This window comes from Gossypium raimondii, chromosome 7, assembly GCF_025698545.1.
Source record: "Gossypium raimondii isolate GPD5lz chromosome 7, ASM2569854v1, whole genome shotgun sequence".
Classification (NCBI taxonomy): domain Eukaryota; kingdom Viridiplantae; phylum Streptophyta; class Magnoliopsida; order Malvales; family Malvaceae; genus Gossypium; species Gossypium raimondii.
This window is the reverse complement of record NC_068571.1, coordinates 46774215-46794281: the sequence shown is the minus strand read 5'-3', so window position 1 is coordinate 46794281 and position 20067 is coordinate 46774215. Positions and strand designations below refer to the sequence as shown.

At 32.9% G+C, this 20067-nt stretch overlaps 3 protein-coding genes and 1 long non-coding RNA gene across 6 annotated transcripts; 3 read left to right on the top strand and 1 right to left on the bottom strand.

Annotated features, from left to right (window-relative positions):
• The first annotated feature begins 300 nt into the window (after window positions 1-300).
• LOC105786963 (uncharacterized) lies at window positions 301-2865 on the top strand. 3 transcript variants are annotated; one of them, XR_001131438.2, is made up of 4 exons: window positions 301-621; window positions 762-1690; window positions 1942-2045; window positions 2491-2865. XR_001131438.2 is itself a non-coding variant. In XM_012613433.2 (3 exons), the coding sequence occupies exon 2, from the start codon at window positions 797-799 to the stop codon at window positions 1670-1672; it is 876 nt and encodes a 291-aa protein (XP_012468887.1). In that variant the 5' UTR covers window positions 301-621; window positions 762-796; the 3' UTR covers window positions 1673-1690; window positions 1942-2865. The 3 variants fall into 3 exon arrangements, 2 of the variants coding, with proteins under 2 accessions (XP_012468887.1, XP_052489629.1); XM_012613433.2 differs by having other exon boundaries at window positions 1942-2865; XM_052633669.1 differs by lacking the exons at window positions 1942-2045; window positions 2491-2865 and having other exon boundaries at window positions 304-621; window positions 762-1849.
• Window positions 2866-7898: 5033 nt separating this feature from the next.
• On the top strand, window positions 7899-9254 carry LOC105786957 (dof zinc finger protein DOF5.4). Its single transcript, XM_012613425.2, has one exon. It carries the CDS (start codon window positions 8047-8049, stop codon window positions 8995-8997), a length of 951 nt encoding a protein of 316 aa, XP_012468879.1. The 5' UTR covers window positions 7899-8046; the 3' UTR covers window positions 8998-9254.
• Window positions 9255-10180: 926 nt separating this feature from the next.
• On the top strand, window positions 10181-13255 carry LOC128042340 (uncharacterized). Its single transcript, XR_008197603.1, has 2 exons — window positions 10181-11957; window positions 12293-13255. It is a non-coding gene; the product is annotated as an uncharacterized LOC128042340 (long non-coding RNA).
• LOC105786987 (uncharacterized) lies at window positions 12052-13305 on the bottom strand. Its single transcript, XM_012613450.2, has 3 exons — window positions 12572-13305; window positions 12385-12482; window positions 12052-12296 (listed from the first exon to the last, which is right to left on the bottom strand). Coding segments are annotated over exons 1-3 (834 nt in total). The 3' UTR covers window positions 12052-12294.
• Window positions 13306-20067: the final 6762 nt, after the last annotated feature.

Below are 20067 nucleotides of genomic sequence, written 5' to 3'. Positions count from 1 at the left end.
TTTATAATGATATTATAAAGGTCATGTCTATCCTCAGCACCTTGGACTCATTATGTCTCAAATCAAAAACCTAGTTTTTTCGAGAATCTTCTGCAACTTTTTAGAATTCCCCTTTTACCCCAAAATTTAATTTCAGCCCACAGTTTTGAATATAAACATATTTAAATTGAGTATGAAATTTCAAAGCTTCAAGATTCTCACTTCATTCTCTTCCACATATCTAATGACATGTAGGGTTATATCAACCACGTGTAAAAGATAAAGACAAGCTCTAAAAAAGAAGAAAAAGTTTTACTTCATAAATCAGTCTTCTTCTTTTCTTTCTTTGCCTTATCCTCTGTTTGTTTTAGAAAGGATGTTTCTTAATTTTGACTTTCCCTTTTATTACATGTCTTCCATGTCTCTATCTATGTCTGAAAATCTTTAAAAGTTTAGCAAGAACCTCCACTAGTTTATCCTTTTTGTTGCTCTTTGGATTTGCTTCGCTTCTTCATAAAAATATCACTTTCCTTTTCAATATATATAAAAACTAATAAGCATACTTCAGCAATCCAGCAATTGTTCCAGTTTTGGGAACATGCAAAAGTTCGAACTTTTCAGCCACTGTTACTCTCTTACCAGGTTCACTTTTAATTTACATTGTTTTATGGTGATTTAATGGTTGTTTAGGATGATATTTGATTTGGTTTTGTTTGTTTGTTGCAATTTTTTTGGTTCCTATGTTTGTGCTGATTTTTGTGGTTTCATTTTTGTGTTGATAGGGTTTGATTAAGAAGAAGTTAGGGTTTGGTGTAAAATGTTGGTTTTAAGCATGAATTCCAAACGGCAAAGGCGGCCTAATGTTAGGTTAGGGGAAATAGGGGATGCGTCTGCTGCTTTTGCATGTGGATTTTCTCAAAAAACTAAGGAAAATTTAGTACATAAAAGATGGAAACCTGATTTTCTCAACTCTCAAGTGAATGAACCTGTTACTGTTGATGAGTTTTCTAAAGGGAAATCACCAGATTTCTTGAATTTGGACCCCGGTTTTTTGCCGGCCGATTTGCAACAGAACAGAGAGAATAAGAACCCCAATTCTTCAAAATTGGGTTTTGATTTGGTTACTGCTGATGAAATTGACATGATGAAGTCTAGTATAAATTTTGGTACCATAACAAGGAAGAGTAGGGTCATGAAACGGCGAGGGCGGATTCGAGAAGGCAACAATTCCGCGTTTCTTTGCAGTGCTTGGACTCAGAGTCCTAAATTTAGCCCTGAATTTAGTGGTGAGGATAGAAAGGAGCACGACGATGAGGAGAAAGAGTTTATGGGGATCGAATCGAATGCTTGCATAGATTCGCAGTACCTATCAGACCATGATGCGGATGAACCTGATAGTTGGCAACAAGGAAATGCTGATGATTGTTATGAAGATAATGCGTTGCTTAGATCCGGTGATGAATGGGACCAAACGAGATATGCGTGTAATGATGTTACCGGTGTCCGAACGTGGTTGGAGGACTTGGGATTCGGTAGGTATGCTGGTATTTTCGAAATGCATGAGGTTGATCAAGAAACTCTGCCTTTGCTTACACTAGATGATCTCAAGGAGATGGGTGTGTTTGCTGTTGGACATCGACGGAAGTTGTACACCGCAATACAACAATTAAGAGGGGGCAACGCTTCTTCGTGAAAACTCTTCGAATAAATTGTGGGTAGTCCTTTTCTTTTTTTGTACTTCACCTCCCTTATGTGCAGGAAAAAAAATATCACAGACGTGTAACTTTTTTGAGTTTCTGACATGGTTTTTTCCCTTTATGTTCCTTTGCTGGCTTTTGTTAATGAGATAAACTTCACCAGTTCATACTTTTATGCGACTTGCATGTTTATTATCTCTGCCCCCCTCGAATTATAAAATCTGAACATTATGTGAACTAAAATGGTAACTTGCTTCGAATTTAGGCACATGATTCAGTTTAAATAATCTTCATATCGTGATCGACTTATAAGCTGGTGATACAAGTCAACGTTACTTGGCAGTTGGCATCGAGTCATGCAAAGCTTAGGTATGAACTTTTTGTCTAATGCTAGTGAACGTTTTTCATGAGCTTTACATCTGACATTGAACTGCTCATTGAATTTTTTTTCTTACTCTAACTTAGAAGTACTTGAGAAATCCCGTTTACTTAGAATTAAGGATAAAAACCGTGTCTGCGTGGCTTTTTGCCGTTTTCCCGTTCTTTTAAGTGTTGAGAAACATGTATATCCTGATGAAAATAAGTCATAGAATGATTTGAGTATACTTAGGAATTGTCTTAATAGATGTCCGTGTTGTTGTTTTAGCATGAAACAAGCTCTTTTATGTACTATATTGTGATGTCGATATGGAAGTACGTGATCCAAAATGTTAATGTATATCAAAGAATGTACATGAAAATGTTATATGTCATGTTGGTGGTGCCTCAAATTTAGCTAATGCATGCTTCTCCGTGGTTTTTCTTTGTTCAATAGAGCTGATTCGGAGAAATGCTCCACTTTCAGTAGGTATTGCCTTGCTTCATTTTTCTTTAAGTAAACACTTCAATACTTGTATCTGATGCATGTCTGAATATGGGTTATGACCTCCGATCACCGATGGCTCCAAATGAATGGGATAAACTTGAATATAATCGTGTTGGACACATGCCAATATCCAACACAAGTACGTTCGAGTAACATAGGTATTGCACTTGTTTTTATGGTTGTTGAACATTGAAACTTAGATGAAGTTTCTCTTGATCTGCAATGGAAATGAAATGGCCCTTTTTCTTCTGCAGATTGTTCTATGTTAGTTTCTTGTAATATTCAGTATTTGAACTTATAAACTTTTTCCATTTTTGTCTCTAAGCTTTTCTTTTTTGCCCATATTAGTCTCTGGATTCCGTTAAGGTATGATGGGTGAAATTGTATCATGTTATCATTTGAAAAATGACGTGATACAATCTTTTAGCCTCACGTTATCACGTTTTAATGGAATTTAAGTTCAAGATCAGTCAAACCCTCACATCATCGGTTTTTAAATCCAATCAGTTCATTCGGTCAAGATCAAATTTATAAAAAATAAAAATTATGAAATTACAAAATTCGATTTAATTAATTTTTAGATTGGTTTAATCGATCTGTATTGACTTATAAGTCATTTTTCGGATCAGTATTTCGATTGGTTGTCATTTCTAACTTGGAGAAGATTATCAAATTTTTACCAAATTGAATATAGCATTTTCTTTACTGTAATGATTCATATTCCGCAAATTTGGTTTAGCGTTGGTGAGTCTTCTTGCTGCTTAGCTGCTGTTGCCCGAAATGAACGAAAAGGATTATATCTGCGCTGCCAATTATTGTATTCGCTCTTTCATATTTATATCAAATTATACCAAATTAAATGGGTTGGTATTAAAGTTAAAGTTAAAATATGTCATATTTACTCGTGCTTGTAATTCTATTTGGGTAAATTATAAAATAGTTATTTTTATTTATCTTAAGTTACATTTTAGTCACTTACGTGTTGTAACATTTTAATCACTGAGTAGTTAGTTGTCATTAGTTGACATGGGACGTTAAATCATCATTTTAAATAAAAACTTTAGGTTAAATTATACGGTTTGTCCATATATTATCTCGTTTTGAGTAACTTAACTTTTCTCTTTTTTGTTCTTTTATTTTTTCTTTATTTTCCATCTTAACTTTTTTCTCTTATGGTTCTTTTTTTTTTTCCAATCTTTTCTGCTTCCCTTTCTGTTTTCTTCAGTCCTCCATTATTTTTAACGTGTTTTTTTTTTATGTTTTTCATTTGTTAAAAAATTGTTTCAATGTTAGTTCTCATGCCCTCTTTCGCGTAACTGCAATTCCGATAAAAAAATTCCATTACTAATTTAAGCTCAAATAAATGAAAGTTTTAACCCAACTTAAAGTCAGCATATTCTCTGGAGTTAGGGAAATTGGGGTTTTTAAAAATCCTGAAATATAAGGAATAAAATGAAGAAAGCAAGAAATTCATTTTCCAAAAAGAAAACAAGCGCCAATTACTTGAAGAATTAGTCATGGATGGCATAAGATTACTTACATGTTGAAATTTTCTTTTATGTGAGCTTCGACATCACTCTTGACAAGTAGAGGTTAGCTTGTTATAACAGCACATCGGGCCTTTTTTTATGAGTAGTTTCGACGAAAACTCTCATTTTAATTTTTCAATATCCATAATTAGATCTATCAAAAAATAAGAGTTGAGAGACAAATCCTCCTTCCTTCAAAGAGCCCATAAGTACTAACCACATAATCAAGATCATCTTTTAGTTCTAACCACATAACCAAGATCACACCAAAAGATGATCAATGACCTACTATGATATCAATTGACAAGCATGATTAAATGCGTGTTAAACAGTATTGTGACTTTAATTGTAACCCCTCAAATTAATGCATAGAGAGTACATTAAACAATTAGTTACCACCTACATCTGCAAAATCATCACCACCTCGAGAAAACTAGTAAAAAACATGCATATTCTAATTTGGTAATATTGAAAATATGATGCCTATGAAAACCCTATTTTCCTAACCCCCTTTTGAATCTTAATTAAAAATAAAAGTAAAAGGATAGGAATGCCTAATATTACTACTATAGTTTCCATATAATAAATGCTACTAAACTTGTTTGTAAGCTTTCAAAATTGAAACTCGAAAGAAAACGAGAGGTTGATGTGAACAAAGTACCAGAAGAGCCCTCCCTTTCCCACACTGTCCCATTTGCATGTGATTATGTTTTCCCTTAAATTACCCATACAATAAACCGATTAAATCAATATATATATATATATATGAAATTTCATAATTGATTTTTTTATTTTTAAATATATAAATTTAAATTCTTTGGATTCCATTCAAGAATATTCTTATTTTAAGATTATAAAATACAAAAAAAAATGTTATGTGAATGAATTATACTAGAGTTAAGGTATAGGAAATTTGATTAAACGATAAAATATGTTTTAATTAGAATTAATTAAGTACTGGTGTCACGGAGTTATGATATTAATAAAAAATTTTATATACAAATTAAGTTATCTATTAATATATTAATTTTACGTGTTTTGTCGAGTTGGTATTACGAATCAATTGGATATCAACTCAGTTATGAAATTACTAAAATTTTGACCGCTAAACAAATTGATTTTATGTAAAATATTAATAAATATTTTTGCAGCTGTAAATAGTGTATATATATGATAAAATTTACTGATAATGGCATGTTGTTGGATGGATGGAAATTAGGGTTTGTCCCCATAGTGGGCCTGAAACACATCGTCCCCATTGCTGAATGAAGACCAATTATTATGCTTTTATTATTGAAATGGTTGAAGAAGATGGTGACTGCAGTTAGATATTTGGGGATAACATACATACGTAGCCAAACACTATCCTCGCATTTTTCCATGGATCATACCTATTTAAATATGATTTTTTTTAGGGTACATTGCAAATGGACAAAGGTGGATTAGGTTTCAACTTTGGTCATTTAGGATGTCAAACAAAGGGTTGAATTACTGTTCCCTTGGCAAATATGACTTCCTTTTTTTTAAAATTTAGTAGGAAAACAATTTTCGAAGTAGTAAATGGCTGACCATGAAATATTATTCATTCCTATAAGTAAGGACTAAACACCTGTCTCATAGTTAAGAGATGATGAGAGCAACCACCACACTACACCTCATCTTATGATTGAAATTATTTCATATTTTGCAAAGGTACAAACTTATAGAACAAATCTTATTCAAGTAAGGTCGTATTTAATTTTATCTTTTGAATTAATCTATTTATTTAATTTTACCCGTATTGGAGGATTTTAATAAGAGTTAGTATTTGATACACTAACAATATACTATTTTTATTCCACAATCATCTTTAAAATATTGTCACGAACATCGTACCAAATATTTTCCCTTTTAATAAAAACATATAAATTGTTAATGATTACATGAGGATATTTATATTATTTTAAGTTTTGGTAATTTGGAGTCGAGAGTCGCAAAAGCACGAGAATAGAGAGAAGAATGAGGGCTTAGCATCTTAGGATTTGTTGAGAGGGAAAGAGAGAGTCCCCTTTCTATGTGGTAACTTGGGATATTTATAGGATAGGTGACGATTCACAAATGGTCCCTTTGAGAAGAGTGCACTCGTTAATAGCGGATGGGTTGAAAAAGAATTTGACTGAGTGGTTAAAGATAGATGACCCGTTCTATGCAATTACGGGTTTCTCTAATTGATTCTCATGTTGTAATATAAATATAACAATTACTATTGATAGAAAAGATAAAATTGAGGTTGACCTCGACTACTATAAAGATGAGATTAGTGTAATGTTTCATCATTGTAGCCAAATGATGATAATTAGATTTTATCAAGAATCTCTTGCAAGTAAGGAAAATACATCCACATTAAACTAAACAAGGAAAATACATTTCAAGAATCAGTTCATCCTTATTGTAAAAAATAAATAAACTCATTTTCAAGCAACCTTGATGATAATTAGTGATGCTATTTTCCAACGAAACGAATAAAATTTTTAATAAAATGATCAGTTTATTTTTAATCTAATATATATGGATTAATCTACCTATTTTTAAGTAAAGAGAGTAAAATATAACTTGACTCATAGTATAAAAGGGATTTCATGATACTTTTATTGTTGATTTGTTTTTTTACTTTTACATGTAAATATTATTTTAATATGAATAAATATTAAATGTAGTTTATATTTAATAAAATGGGGCATGTATTTTGTAATATAAGATAATGGTTTAATGATTAATATATAAATATCAATGGTCAAATCTGTTTATTATATCAATTAAAATATTTATAATTAGCATAAAAATTAACATCGCAATTAATTGTTTTTATTGTTCAATTTGAAATTTAACAGAAATTAAATTGCTCGATATTTTTAAAGGGATCAATTTGATCAATATCAAAATTGAGAGGGACCAAAAGATTTTTTACCTTGAATTGTTGTTATGAATCAATCGAGCATCAAATTAATTAAAAATAAAACTTTTTCTTTTAACAAAATAAGAAATATTATTATGAGATACTTTATCTTTTTATATTTTAAAAAATATATAAAATAAATCATTTAGAAAATAACATATGAGATATAAACAATGTTGTTTGAACTGGATCGGAAACTGGTTGGGAAAAGAGCTTTTGAATAGATTTACTCGAGAATCGGTACGGACTAGTTGAACCAATTTTTTTTAAAAATTTTTAGTAATTTTTAATCGAACCGGTTGAATTAATAAGGAGGTACACTATCATGATCTACAAAACCTCAGCATCATAATTTCAACTACTTCATTTGCCCTTTTTTTTTTTTTACATATTTTATTATGAAAATATATTTTACATAAAATTTTTCACGAAATATGGTGTTACCAATTCTAATATTTCTTCTTTTATTTGCCAATGAAGCCTTGGCAGGTGGCATTAAATTTGTGAAAACTTAATTTTGAGTTGTAAGATGTACAACTGTTATACGCGAGTATCTACTTTCATTGGTTGTTTTTCTCAAAAGTTAGTTTTAGTCCCATGGGTTTCCACATTAACCGATCTTGGTTTGATTTTACTTTTTAACATATAAATAATAAAACCGATTGGAGAGATCTTTTATGAATTAAATTATACATTGATCCGTAAATAATATATAAAAAAATAGAAATATGTTTTATAAAGCATATATTTCAAAAGGTACGGAGACCTTATCTTAATTTCCATCTGGATTTGGGAAGCCCAATTTCGTACTTTTGCAACGCAACTTTCACGTAATTCCATATTGGAAAAGGGTTAAATTGGTAATTGGAATATAATTTTGTTAGAAGGATATATGTAAAGGGATATTTGGAAGACCAAAGCTCATACAAACTCTTCTTCACTGATGTGATTCTTTTCTTGCAAAAATCTTTGTGTTTCTATAAACTAATATAAAATATTTCATTCCGATTTTGCATTTTGGAGCGAAAATTGTTGCGAGTAATGCAAGACATCCACTCGATCGCAGGTGGCTGCATATTCAGCGGCGGTGGCGGTGGAGGTGGAGGTGGAGGTGGAGGAGGAGGAGACAAAAGGTTACGATCGCACCACCATCACAACCATCAAGCTCTCAAGTGTCCTCGTTGCGATTCTCTCAACACGAAATTCTGTTACTACAACAACTACAACCTCTCTCAGCCACGTCATTTCTGCAAGAGCTGCCGTCGTTACTGGACAAAAGGCGGCATCCTCCGTAACGTTCCCGTCGGCGGTGGCTGCCGCAAAGCCAAGCGCACCAAAACCAAAGCTTCGTCCGAAACCACCGCAGTCGCCGCCTCCGCACTTCCGCCTCCGGAGCAACAACACGGTGATCAACGTAAAGCGAATTCTCATTCTAGTAGCGAGAGTTCGAGTCTTACTGCCACTAACTCTAACGTTGCAGTGCCAAATCAAAACAACTACAGTTCTGCCGCTGGCACGGCGGAGGCGGTAACCTCTCATTCTAACTTGATAAATGTGAGTGAACCGAAGTTTTACGGAAACCCTAATAATTTAGGGTTAGAGCCAGGATTGCTAGAACAAGGATCAGACTGCGGGATATTTCCGGAGATTGGGAGTTTTACGAGCTTGATTACATCATCAAACAACGAAACGATGTCGTTTGGTTTCGATAAGGTATTAAACGGGCAAGCACTTGAGCAAGGACAGTGGCAGCAACAGCATCAAAAGATGATGAGGATGGGAGAGGATGAAATCAACGGTGGATTGCTTGATCAGACGGTGCAGGTTGAGTTATCAAATATGCATAGTAGATCAGAGAATGGTTTTGGAGCGTTGGATTGGCAAGGGAATGAAGATCAAGGGTTGTTTGATCTTCCTAACGATGTTGATAAGACATATTGGAGTCAAACACAGTGGCCTGATCAAGATCATCATGGCCTCTATCTCCCGTAAATTATCTCTGACCCTTTTTTCTCCCACTTAAATTATTTATTAACTACAAAATTGAAATAGAGATTAAAAAAAATCTCATAAAATCAAATCTCAAGGCAGGATTTAACTGTTATTTTCGTTATTAATTATGATAATTTCGTCCAAGTGTGTACTTTATACAGTTATATGGGTATATGAATATAACTGTTCCCCCTTTTGTAATTTTTTAAAAAAACGTTTTCTTTCATTTTTATAGTATTGAAGTTTTATTTGGGTGATTTTTCGAACCAGTTTCATCTTCTAGCTTTGTGCATGGTAACGGCGGTCATCGTCATCGTCGTCCTCATAATCATCATCACTAATAATTTAATTATATTAGTTAAGGTGAAAACGTTGCCGTTTTTTGGGGTTTTGATAGAAATTGGTTAGGAAGTAGTTGTTTTCGGTAGGTCCAGGGAGAGTTAGTGACTACTGACTGACCAGACCCATGCGCGATTATGACTCCACCGGGGCGGTGATGAGACACCGGGGAACGGCCTTAATGCGTAGGCCCACCCTATGTGTTAGGTTGACTCTTTCGAACCCCCCGGTGGAGCGGATGGATGGTCGGTTTTAAGTGAAAATAATTTTAGTATTTGATATTCTATAATTCAATACGTGTATGATGGCAATTTAAGTGATGATCATGATGGTGGTTAATGGGTGGATTGGCGATGGATAAATGGGGCCAAGGCATGTGCAGAAGCAATAGTGGTGTTTTAAGTCTTACTCCCCACCCACCATTTGAGCCCTTTGATTTTGAGTACATAGGCAAGTGAGCGTACCATATCACATTTGCTACATTGTAGTTTAGTTATAATTCAATGCCCTTTTGATGAAAGGATGATGATTGATGATGGAATGGAAGGAATTGGAATTCAGTTGTTTTTTTGCATCATTTGTGTGCATTAAATGTATGGTTTTGGACCATTGGACTTTAGAGTAGGCAGGGTGTTAAATTAGGTGAGGGTTTTTTTTGATGTGGTCCTTTGGGGGTGGGGGGATATTGACATCTTTTGCAATATTTGGACTTAGAGGTTGAGTTCTGGGCTGCTATCTCTTAGCCGAAACAATGATAAGGAGACTGCCTTTGCTACAAAGCCTAGATGCGGGGTTTTTTTTTGGGGGGTGGGGAGGGGTTGATCATTATTCATCAACTTGGCTAGAAGGAGTTAGGCTGGACCACCACTGGTCCAGGTTCTCTGCTGTCTGGTTTGACCAAATGTTTGCTGCTCATGGGTCCGGTGGTCAGTCAGATTTTACAGCTGAAAACCACGTATGCCTCCAACCCATATTATCTCGAAATTTAGTAAGATTTTAACAAAATCTTTTACTCACTGTTTCGGGAATTGGATTGATTAGATTGAAAATCAATTGGAGTATCAATTTGGTGAAAGGAATTGGATCAATTGACCCGTAAATCAATATGGATTGGTTGAACTGGTTGGGTTAAATTTTTTTATTTTTTAATGAATTTTTAATAATTTATTTGATTGAAATGAATTAATTGGATCAATTCAATAAAGAACTAGTAGATTAATCGGTTTGACTATCGGTCCAATTTTGAAAACTTTGGTTATAGCTAAATGAACTAGGATATAAAACAGAAATCCACATTCGATTTAAGTCTAACATTCGATTCAGTTTTTAAATTGATATGATTTTAATTCGAAACATACTATAATTTTTATTTTTTTCTTAAATTTCGATCAATTGTACTCTTTAACTATACAGTCTCTCATTATAGTTGTGGTTTGATGGAATGCAACATTAAGGTACCATCGGATTCTGTAAATTTCTTTTAAGCAAAAGGACAAACAAACAAAAAAACATTGGCCACTGCTAAGAAACATCCCGATAGAGAAACCTAGCCGGCAATGGCTGGACAGGTTATAGTCATGTGAGCTGCCTTTTTTGTTTTTAACCAGATGCCCCATCCAGCAGGTTATATACTATTTTCATGAGCAGCAAAACCCTCTGCTAATGACAAAAAAATCGATATCTATTAAACAAGATCTCCATATCTTAACTTCAAGTACTATGAATGAAAAAAGAAGAAGAAGCAAGTGTCCACAGAGAAGAGGTTTCCCTTCCGAACCTACTCGGAACTCAACCGGAGTCTTTCTCTCTCTCATTTATCTAGATTTTATTCACAAGGTCAAAGAGCCAACTTCTCCATTTTTCTTCTTTGAGTTGGCTATTATATTGGTGTTGTACTGAATGTGAAATATCTCAAAAACCAGTTCAATTCAAGACCAACAAAGATGGTTGGCCGGTGGTCATAGAATGGCCCAATACACCAAGCATGAGGCAAATATTTGCCTTGATAACCAAATGGGAAGGATCATTTAAAGATTTAACTAGCAAGGGACCATGTTGTCTCCAATAGCCATGGACGGCGACTGAAAACTAGCACCTCAAAAAAGTTAGGCACATGGAGGTGGTCCTTCACTCAAATGACCCCTTGCTTCTCTCTGGCGCCCTTTACTTTGTAGCCATGATTTTGACGTGCCAGAAATTAGTAAACATCTACTACATGGTTCATAATGACTTTACTCTGAGGCTCATGCAAATGACGCTCATGTCTCCGGTTTGAATTTCATACACATATGACCTAAACTCGAAATGGTTTGATTTCTTGCCAGGGAAAATGACCTCAAACGTGTGCAAAGGTCTGAAAGTGAAGAGCCGGCTTTGATTTGCTAGTCAAAGGTGACAAAGTTACAATATCTTAGCTGGACACATGAGAGGAAACTATAATTATGCCGTAAACAGCCAGCAAGGAACTTTCAGCCATGGCTACGCATGTCTCTATCCATGTCCATTTCCGACAAACTTAAGCCAACTCCTGATTCTGGACCAGCATTGATGAAAACCTGATTATCCTGCATATATTCAGACATGAGTATGGAGTATGATCCTCCAAATACCTACATTTCCAGGTAACATCTCAAGGACATTATTGAATCTCAGGTAAAACTAGTATAAAACCTTGCAAATCTGGAACAGCAGATAAGAAATGGAAACTAATGAAAATGGCAAAAAACAGAACTGACTTGTATAAATATTAATTTTTTTTTTGTACCAGTCATAGACAGTATAATGAAAGAAAAAGAGACGAGCTTTGTCTTATTTGTTTTTGCACCCAACAGACTTCACAATTTGTTGAATGATAATGCTGGAAGGTAAAAGAACACTCTGTATGACAATTGACAAACGTCATTGCTAATTTTATCTTTCTAATATGACACCATTGTTGAAAATCATGATGTTTTAGAATCCTGCAGAGCATTACAAATGAAAATTGTATCAGATATGAGGAATTAGAATTGCTGTTGGTACAAAAGAAGCAATTAAAGAGCCACATACAGCAGAGAAAACAGGTTTTCCAACTTTGGTGCTTCTTCGGCCGTCTCGGGTCAGCTTCTGCCATTCTTACCGGGCTGCCGTTCCATTCCGTTGGCAATCTGTTTTGTAAAAAACCAATCAATGAGCCATCGATGTTTACGGGGTAACTGAGAAAAGGAAATGGGATCATGAAGAGGGAAAAAGTTACATGGGAAAAGCAAAAGAATGAGAGCTGGCAGTGCTACTACTTGACCGCAGAGACATGCTACCGGAACATGGTATTGGACTCGCTGCAATGGAACCACAATCACCAGAAGCCATTTTGTTAACGATGCTTTGACTCAGGCCTGTTAGGCTTCTCGGTAAGCCTTCGGTTTTATGAGGCTGTTGACACTCTGAACCTTGTAAAAATTCCTCAAGGTTGCTCATGGTAGTCTTATCATGCGAGTGAACGTCTCTTCCTTCGGAATCTTCATCATCATCATCCTTCATTAAGTCCTCAAGAGCATGCCTTTTCCTTGCATAATTCTGAAAATCTTGTTCAATCTCATTGGAAATAGATGACAATATACTAAGAGATTTTCCAGGTTCTTCACTATCACCATTCACATCTGTATTATACTTGGAATAGATACCCTTATACTTCAGTCGATTCCGCGAAGGAACTTCCCTGTCTATGAAAATATCCTTGATTGACTGATAATCACTCTCTTGAATAAATACAACCAGCTCCGGCGCATCAGATGCCAAAAAGGTCTCGCTCATATCATGAACTTTGTTTTCTTCCTTTCGCCTTTCTACTTCACTAGGACTTGCCGTATACGATGCTCCTTGTATCGGATTCTTCTGAGCCATGAAATCATTAACTCCATGGTTCTTGATTCCTCCATCACCCTTTTGTCCATTAACTTCTATATTGGTCTTTGCCTTATATCTTCTCATCCCTGCAGTGATTTACGAGCCAAGAGCATGAGCTTGACAATGGATTCTATATATATATACGGCAGCTTCAAATTGCAGAGAAATTGTACGTAACAAATTCACTTTCATATATGCCTATACTCATTTATGAATATATGCCGGAGATAAGTGTAGAATACGAGTACTTCCAAGGAAAATGAAAAGACCGGGAGATATCTTGAAACTATAACATAGTCAAGCATTAATCAAAAAGTGTATATCATCAATATATATGTATATATATATCTTCATACAAATTAAAACAATCATCAATGCAATTGTTTATCCACAAAATCAACATCCATGCTTGTAAGGGAACTTGATATTTTAAAATAAACATCAATGTATCATTGGTAATATATATTGGAAAATTACCAAGTTAATATACTCCTGCTGGTACTAATTCTTTGCAAAAACAAGTTGTTCTCTTAAATATCTGCAGTTACCTGAAAAATCTCAGAAACCAAAAATGAATGAAAATGTCAATATTCCATAGCAAAGTTGACAAGATATGAAGAATATTTGGCATTGTGCTGTCACTAACCAGTATGTCCCATCTCTGAATAAAGGCTATTTCTTTCCAATTATTGAAAATTAGAGACTAATTCATCCCCTGCATGATCATGATATATACAAGAGAATTTGTATAGTTACACAAAAGAAACCAAATATCGGTGAAATCTATATCTATTGAAAATTTGGGTACTCACTGAAAAAAAAGAAGGAATTACAAAATTGATTCCCCTATTGCAAAACTTAAAAGAAAATCAATGGAGAAAAAGCCATACATATAAAAGTTAAAAAAAAAAAATCCAACACAATAAATTCTGCATTTGTCAAATAAGATTAATCAAATAACTTGTAACAAAAGAACGCTACCTTGAGTTAGCAAAGGAAAAACCCAGAAAATTTTCTGCACTTTCTTCCGTGATAAACAAGTGATTAATAATAATAGAAAAAAAGGCTAAAATACAAATCAGCCAGTGGGATGGTTAAAGGAATTGAGGGCAGTTGAAAAAGGGAAGAAAATGCAAAAAAGGTTAAGAAATAAATGGGCAGCTCACAATATTAAATATCAATAAAACCATAAACTTCCAATTTGTAAACATAAACGTTTTCTCATTTCTTTTAATATTTCATGTTTGAAAGAAAGGTATATTGTTGCGGATTGAGTCTTTTAACTCAAATAATTTTAGATAATTATACATACATTTTTTAATTTTGTAAAACATGTTTTAATTGATTGAGATTAATGATTTGGTTTTTTAAATATTATTACTTTAATTTATTGAGATAAATGCTGTTTTAAAAATATATATTTTGGTAATTAATAATGGTTAGTAATTTAGAGTTGCAAAAGAAATATGTAGTTATATCAACAAATTATACATTGTTTTTTTATTTAACCGTTTTTCAATAAATTATAATAAATTATACATGATTTTTATCTAACTTTTAAAAGATGTTTTTTTAATAAATTAATTGATTAAGATAAATGCTTTGAGATAACCCCACATGAATTAAATGATGAGAACAGAAACATTACATTGCACCTCAAGGTTGTAGTTTATAGAGTTTGTACAATATGATGATAGTCTTTTAATTAATTGTTTGGTTAAGTTTTATCTCAAGTTATCGATTGAGTTTTAACTCGATTGACTTCGGTATTGTTGCCAGTGCAGGAGGACGTGGGTTCAAGTGCATTGAAGCGCATTATCTTCCTATTTAAGGGTTGGGAAGGGGTTATAGATAATTCTAGACATTGTATCAAAAAGAGCAAATATGGTAACAACCTATAATGAGATTAATGTTAAAAAAATGTTTTAGTTTAAGTTATAAGCTTGAGTCACAAGTCGAGACTGGATTTTGATTCGATTGGGAAAATTAAAATATAGGAGAATTTTGGACATTAAAGTTTGTAAGGACCAAACTAAATTAATTCATAACATGTTTGATTTGAATGTTATATTGTTTGATTGTGGGATTCTAACATACTTTATATATTTATATTTTCATACGTAGTTAAAGATGAAGTCAGTTTGTCGAAAGACAAAAGAAAAGTGAAAGTCGTCGATGAATAACAGTTTGTACTTTCATAATTTTCTTCCTTTCATGAATTTAATTATATAACTAATCCTGTTAAATTGTGATGATAAATGGCACTTTGAATATGTTTGCTATGCCTTGTTGAATTTTGTTACAATTAGTAAGTTTGTCATGTATGTGTGTACAAACTTCACTATAATATTATGATGTTTTTTACTATGATATCATGATAAAAATGTGTGAAATGTAATGTTATTGTTGAATAAATGATGGAGAATGATATTGAGAAATTGATAATGTATGATTTGATAAAAAAGGTTGAAACTATGATTATTACATGATCATTATGAGAATTATGAAATTACGCTATTAAATATGTTAGACATAGTACGATATAGTTGGCATGTTATATGATTCATATATGTTGTTGGTGGGAGCATTCTGACACTTCGGTGTGATTCATTTTTGTGGAATGTTAGGGGAGCAATGCATTTATGCCTTCTTAGCACTTTGATGCTTATTGTAGAGTGTTAGGGGATTAATCCGCACACCCGTACACTTATGTATGCATCCAGTTAATAGAGGTTAAAAGTAAATAATGATTTTTCATTTTGATTTTAATAATGAAAAGTTATTTTGATACTCACAATCAAATGTCATCTTGATTCGAATATGATATGACATTCGATTTTGATAATTGAATGTTATCCTAATCATGAAAATGATAGGTGAAATTGGTCATGAAAATAATGAATATGAAATTATTCTGATAATGATATGATAACTTGATGTTGATAAAATGCTAAAAGGTGGAATTGATTTAATGAATTGGATATAAAGTATTAGTAACATATTTATGAGCTTAATGTTTTTATGTTTTGAATTTAAATTATGTTGGCACCACTGAGTATATAATATTCAGTGTGCAAATTAGTTTGTATCTGTGTGCATGCTTGATTTAAGTTCTTGAAGTGACTGCGAGTTCGGCAGCATCTAAAACATCAACTTTCTCAGCTCAATAATCTTTTATAATCTTTTACAATGATGCATGTGTTGGTAGTTTGCTAGTTTTGATGCTTGGTTTAAGTAGTTAAAAGCATGTGTTTAGCTTGCTTAATTAACTACTTGCTTATATTAAAATGTGATTTCCATTTTGCCCCAAATTTCACAGTTTATACAATTCGGTCCTTTCTCAATTAACCCCTCAATTAATCTAATTTTCTCAATTAGTACTTTACTAGACATTATAAGTTGTTACACAACTATTGAAATTCAGAATTTCCACATATAACTCTATCTTCAAACTCTTTTACAATTAGGTCCCAAACATTCACTTTCTATTCAATTCTTTCAATAAAATCAGCATATGAACAATTTAAAGCTCTAATTTCATGCTAAATCATCATATACTTCCAGCACATATTCATATCAACTTTCAACTTCTTTCATAAAATCAAAAACTAATGAATTTAACAAGTGGGCCTAGTTGTAAAAGTCATAAAAATACAAAAATTTCAAGAAATAGTCAAGAATTGAACTTACTTGTAGTAAAAATATGAACAACCAGCTTGAAGAAGCGCTTCCATGGTGTTTTAGCTGATGAGAATTCAGAAAAATGAAGAGAAATCTAGATAATTCCACTTGGGTCCTAACTTTATTAAGCAAATTTTGCAATTTTCCAATTTTGCCCTTAATTCTCCTTACTTTCTTGCTGATTTCATGCCTCTGCCGTCCAGCCCAAATAGACCTTGGGTCTATTTGCCTTTTAAGCCCTCTTCCTTTTATCATTTAAGCTATTTAATCATTTCCCAAAATTTTGCATTTGTTACAATTTAGTCCTTTTTGTTCAATTAATTATCGGAACTTTAAAATTTCTTAACGAAACTTTAATACTAACTTTTTAACACTCCATAAATATTTATAAAAATATTTATGGCTCGGTTTAAAATCCCCGAGGTCTTGATACCTCATTTCGATTCTAATTATTTTAATATTTATTTCTAGTGCACTATTCACTATTTCAAAAATTTTCCTAACTTCATATTTAACTTATACTTACTAAATTAATAATATTTTCTACTCATTTGTCGAATTTAGTGATCTCGAATCACCGTTCCGACACCTCTGAAAATTCAGGCCATTACATTTTTTTTTTCTCTCGTCGGATTTGTGGTCCCGAAACCACTGTTCCGACTAGGCCTAAAATCGAGCTATTACAATGTTATTGTTGAATAAATGATGGAGAATGATATTGAGAAATTGATAATGTATGATTTGATAAAAAAGGTTGAAACTATGATTATTACATGATCATTATGAGAATTATGAAATTACGCTATTAAATATGTTAGACATAGTACGATATAGTTGGCATGTTATATGATTCATATATGTTGTTGGTGGGAGCATTCTGACACTTCAGTGTGATTCATTTTTGTGGAATGTTAGGGGAGCAATGCATTTATGCCTTCTTAGCACTTTGATGCTTATTGTAGAGTGTTAGGGGATTAATCCGCACGCCCGTACACTTATGTATGCATCCAGTTAATAGAGGTTAAAAGTAAATAATGATTTTTCATTTTGATTTTAATAATGAAAAGTTATTTTGATACTCACAATCAAATGTCATCTTGATTCTGAATATGATATGACATTCTGATTTTGATAATTGAATGTTATCCTAATCATGAAAATGATAGGTGAAATTGGTCATGAAAATAATGAATATGAAATTATTCTGATAATGATATGATATCTTGATGTTGATAAAATGCTAAAAGGTGGAATTGATTTAATGAATTGGATATAAAGTATTAGTAACATATTTATGAGCTTAATGTTTTTATGTTTTGAATTTAAATTATGTTGGCACCAATTGAGTATATAATATTCATGTGCAAATTAGTTTGTATCTGTGTGCATGCTTGATTTAAGTTCTTGAAGTGACTGCGAGTTCGGCAGCATCTAAAACATCAACTTTCTCAGCTCAATAATCTTTTATAATCTTTTACAATGATGCATGTGTTGGTAGTTTGCTAGTTTTGATGCTTGGTTTAAGTAGTTAAAAGCATGTGTTTAGCTTGCTTAATTAACTACTTGCTTATATTAAAATGTGATGCATGGAATGCTATGAATTTAAAATGTTTGATTGTGTTTTTAAAGATCAATTTGGTGCGATGTGGTATAACTTTGGTGTGAATTAGATGGCTTTAGGATATCACTTTTATGTTTGAGATAATGCACATTTTGGCATTTTACCATTTGGTCTCAAGATAAGGAGATCATTGTCTTGTGATATCAAGAATAAATTGATCGTTCTAGATATTTTGAACATGTCTCGAGACGTACATTGTCAAGTCTCGAGATAATTGATACTTTGTCTCGAGACTAATAAACATCGAACCTAAAATAATTTTTGCTTTATTTTTAAGCTTGAGATAAAAATCGTTTTGTCTCGAGGCATCCAAACATTGAATCTAAATGTCTGAAACAAGGGAGCTATGTTTCGAGACATGAACTTCAATGTCTTGAGACACACTATTGAAATTGACATACTGAGTTCAGATTCGAATCCTATCTCCATATTTGACCCGTTTAACTCTGAAACATTCTATGTAGGATCTTTTAACATTAATTAATCACGTTTATGCATATAATTGAGTATGTATGGAATTTAATATGATTGAATGCCAAAATTAATTGTGAAATTAATTGAGATAGTTTGAGTTACTTTGATAACGTAATGTGACGTCATGCATTCAGATTCGGTAATTAGATTAGGTGTAAGGTGTCACAAATAAAATTCAAAAATAGACTCATCTTCATGCATTTTTAAAATTTCAAAATTGCGCACAACATCATTTTCTTCATGTTGGTTTTGCAAGATTGTCCATGTCTTAGCGGATTCACAAATAGAAATGACTTTAAGTTGGTCCAAGTCAACTTCACTAAAAATGACATTTAGAGCTTGTAATTTTCCATGAGTAACCCTTCTTTTTTTAGGATGTGTGGTGCCATCAGCAACAATCAGAATAGGTCGAGTCCACCAATTTTTAATAGCTTCTTAAGCTGCTTCATTAATAAACATGATAAAAGCTCTCATACGTAGTTTATTTAACCAAGTAGCAACTAGGGTTGAGTAATCAAATTACCTTCCTTCGTGGACTCTATGGCTACAAACAAAACAAAGGATCACCTTCAAACTACTCTTGAAATCTACTCTGATACCAATTGAAAAATCTATGATTTGTTGAGGTTAAAGTCCAATCTACTCTTATATAACCGTTAATTGCAACTTCAATAAAGTATCCCAATGTTACAAACACTCACCCTGAAAACCTTACTTCAATAAGGTTTACTCTCCAACCATGTGAGGCAATGCAGCCTATTTATATGCTAAGATAAACACATTCTCCAAGCAAATAAGGAGATAAATCAACATTTAAAGTAAATGAATTTTCCATACAAAATCTCCTCTTTTAATTTTTGAAAATGCTTCCTCTCCAATTAAATCTGATCAGCTTTATCTATTTGGGTTTTGCAGGAACTCCAAGATTCCTTAGGTAAGGAAGCACATGGAAGGAGCTTCTTATTCGAATATTCTATTAGTCAACTGTGAAATCGTTCAAATATAGACTTCAGATAGAACTCGTCGCATACTTGTTTATCTATGAACACATTTAGAAGAATGTCCAGAGT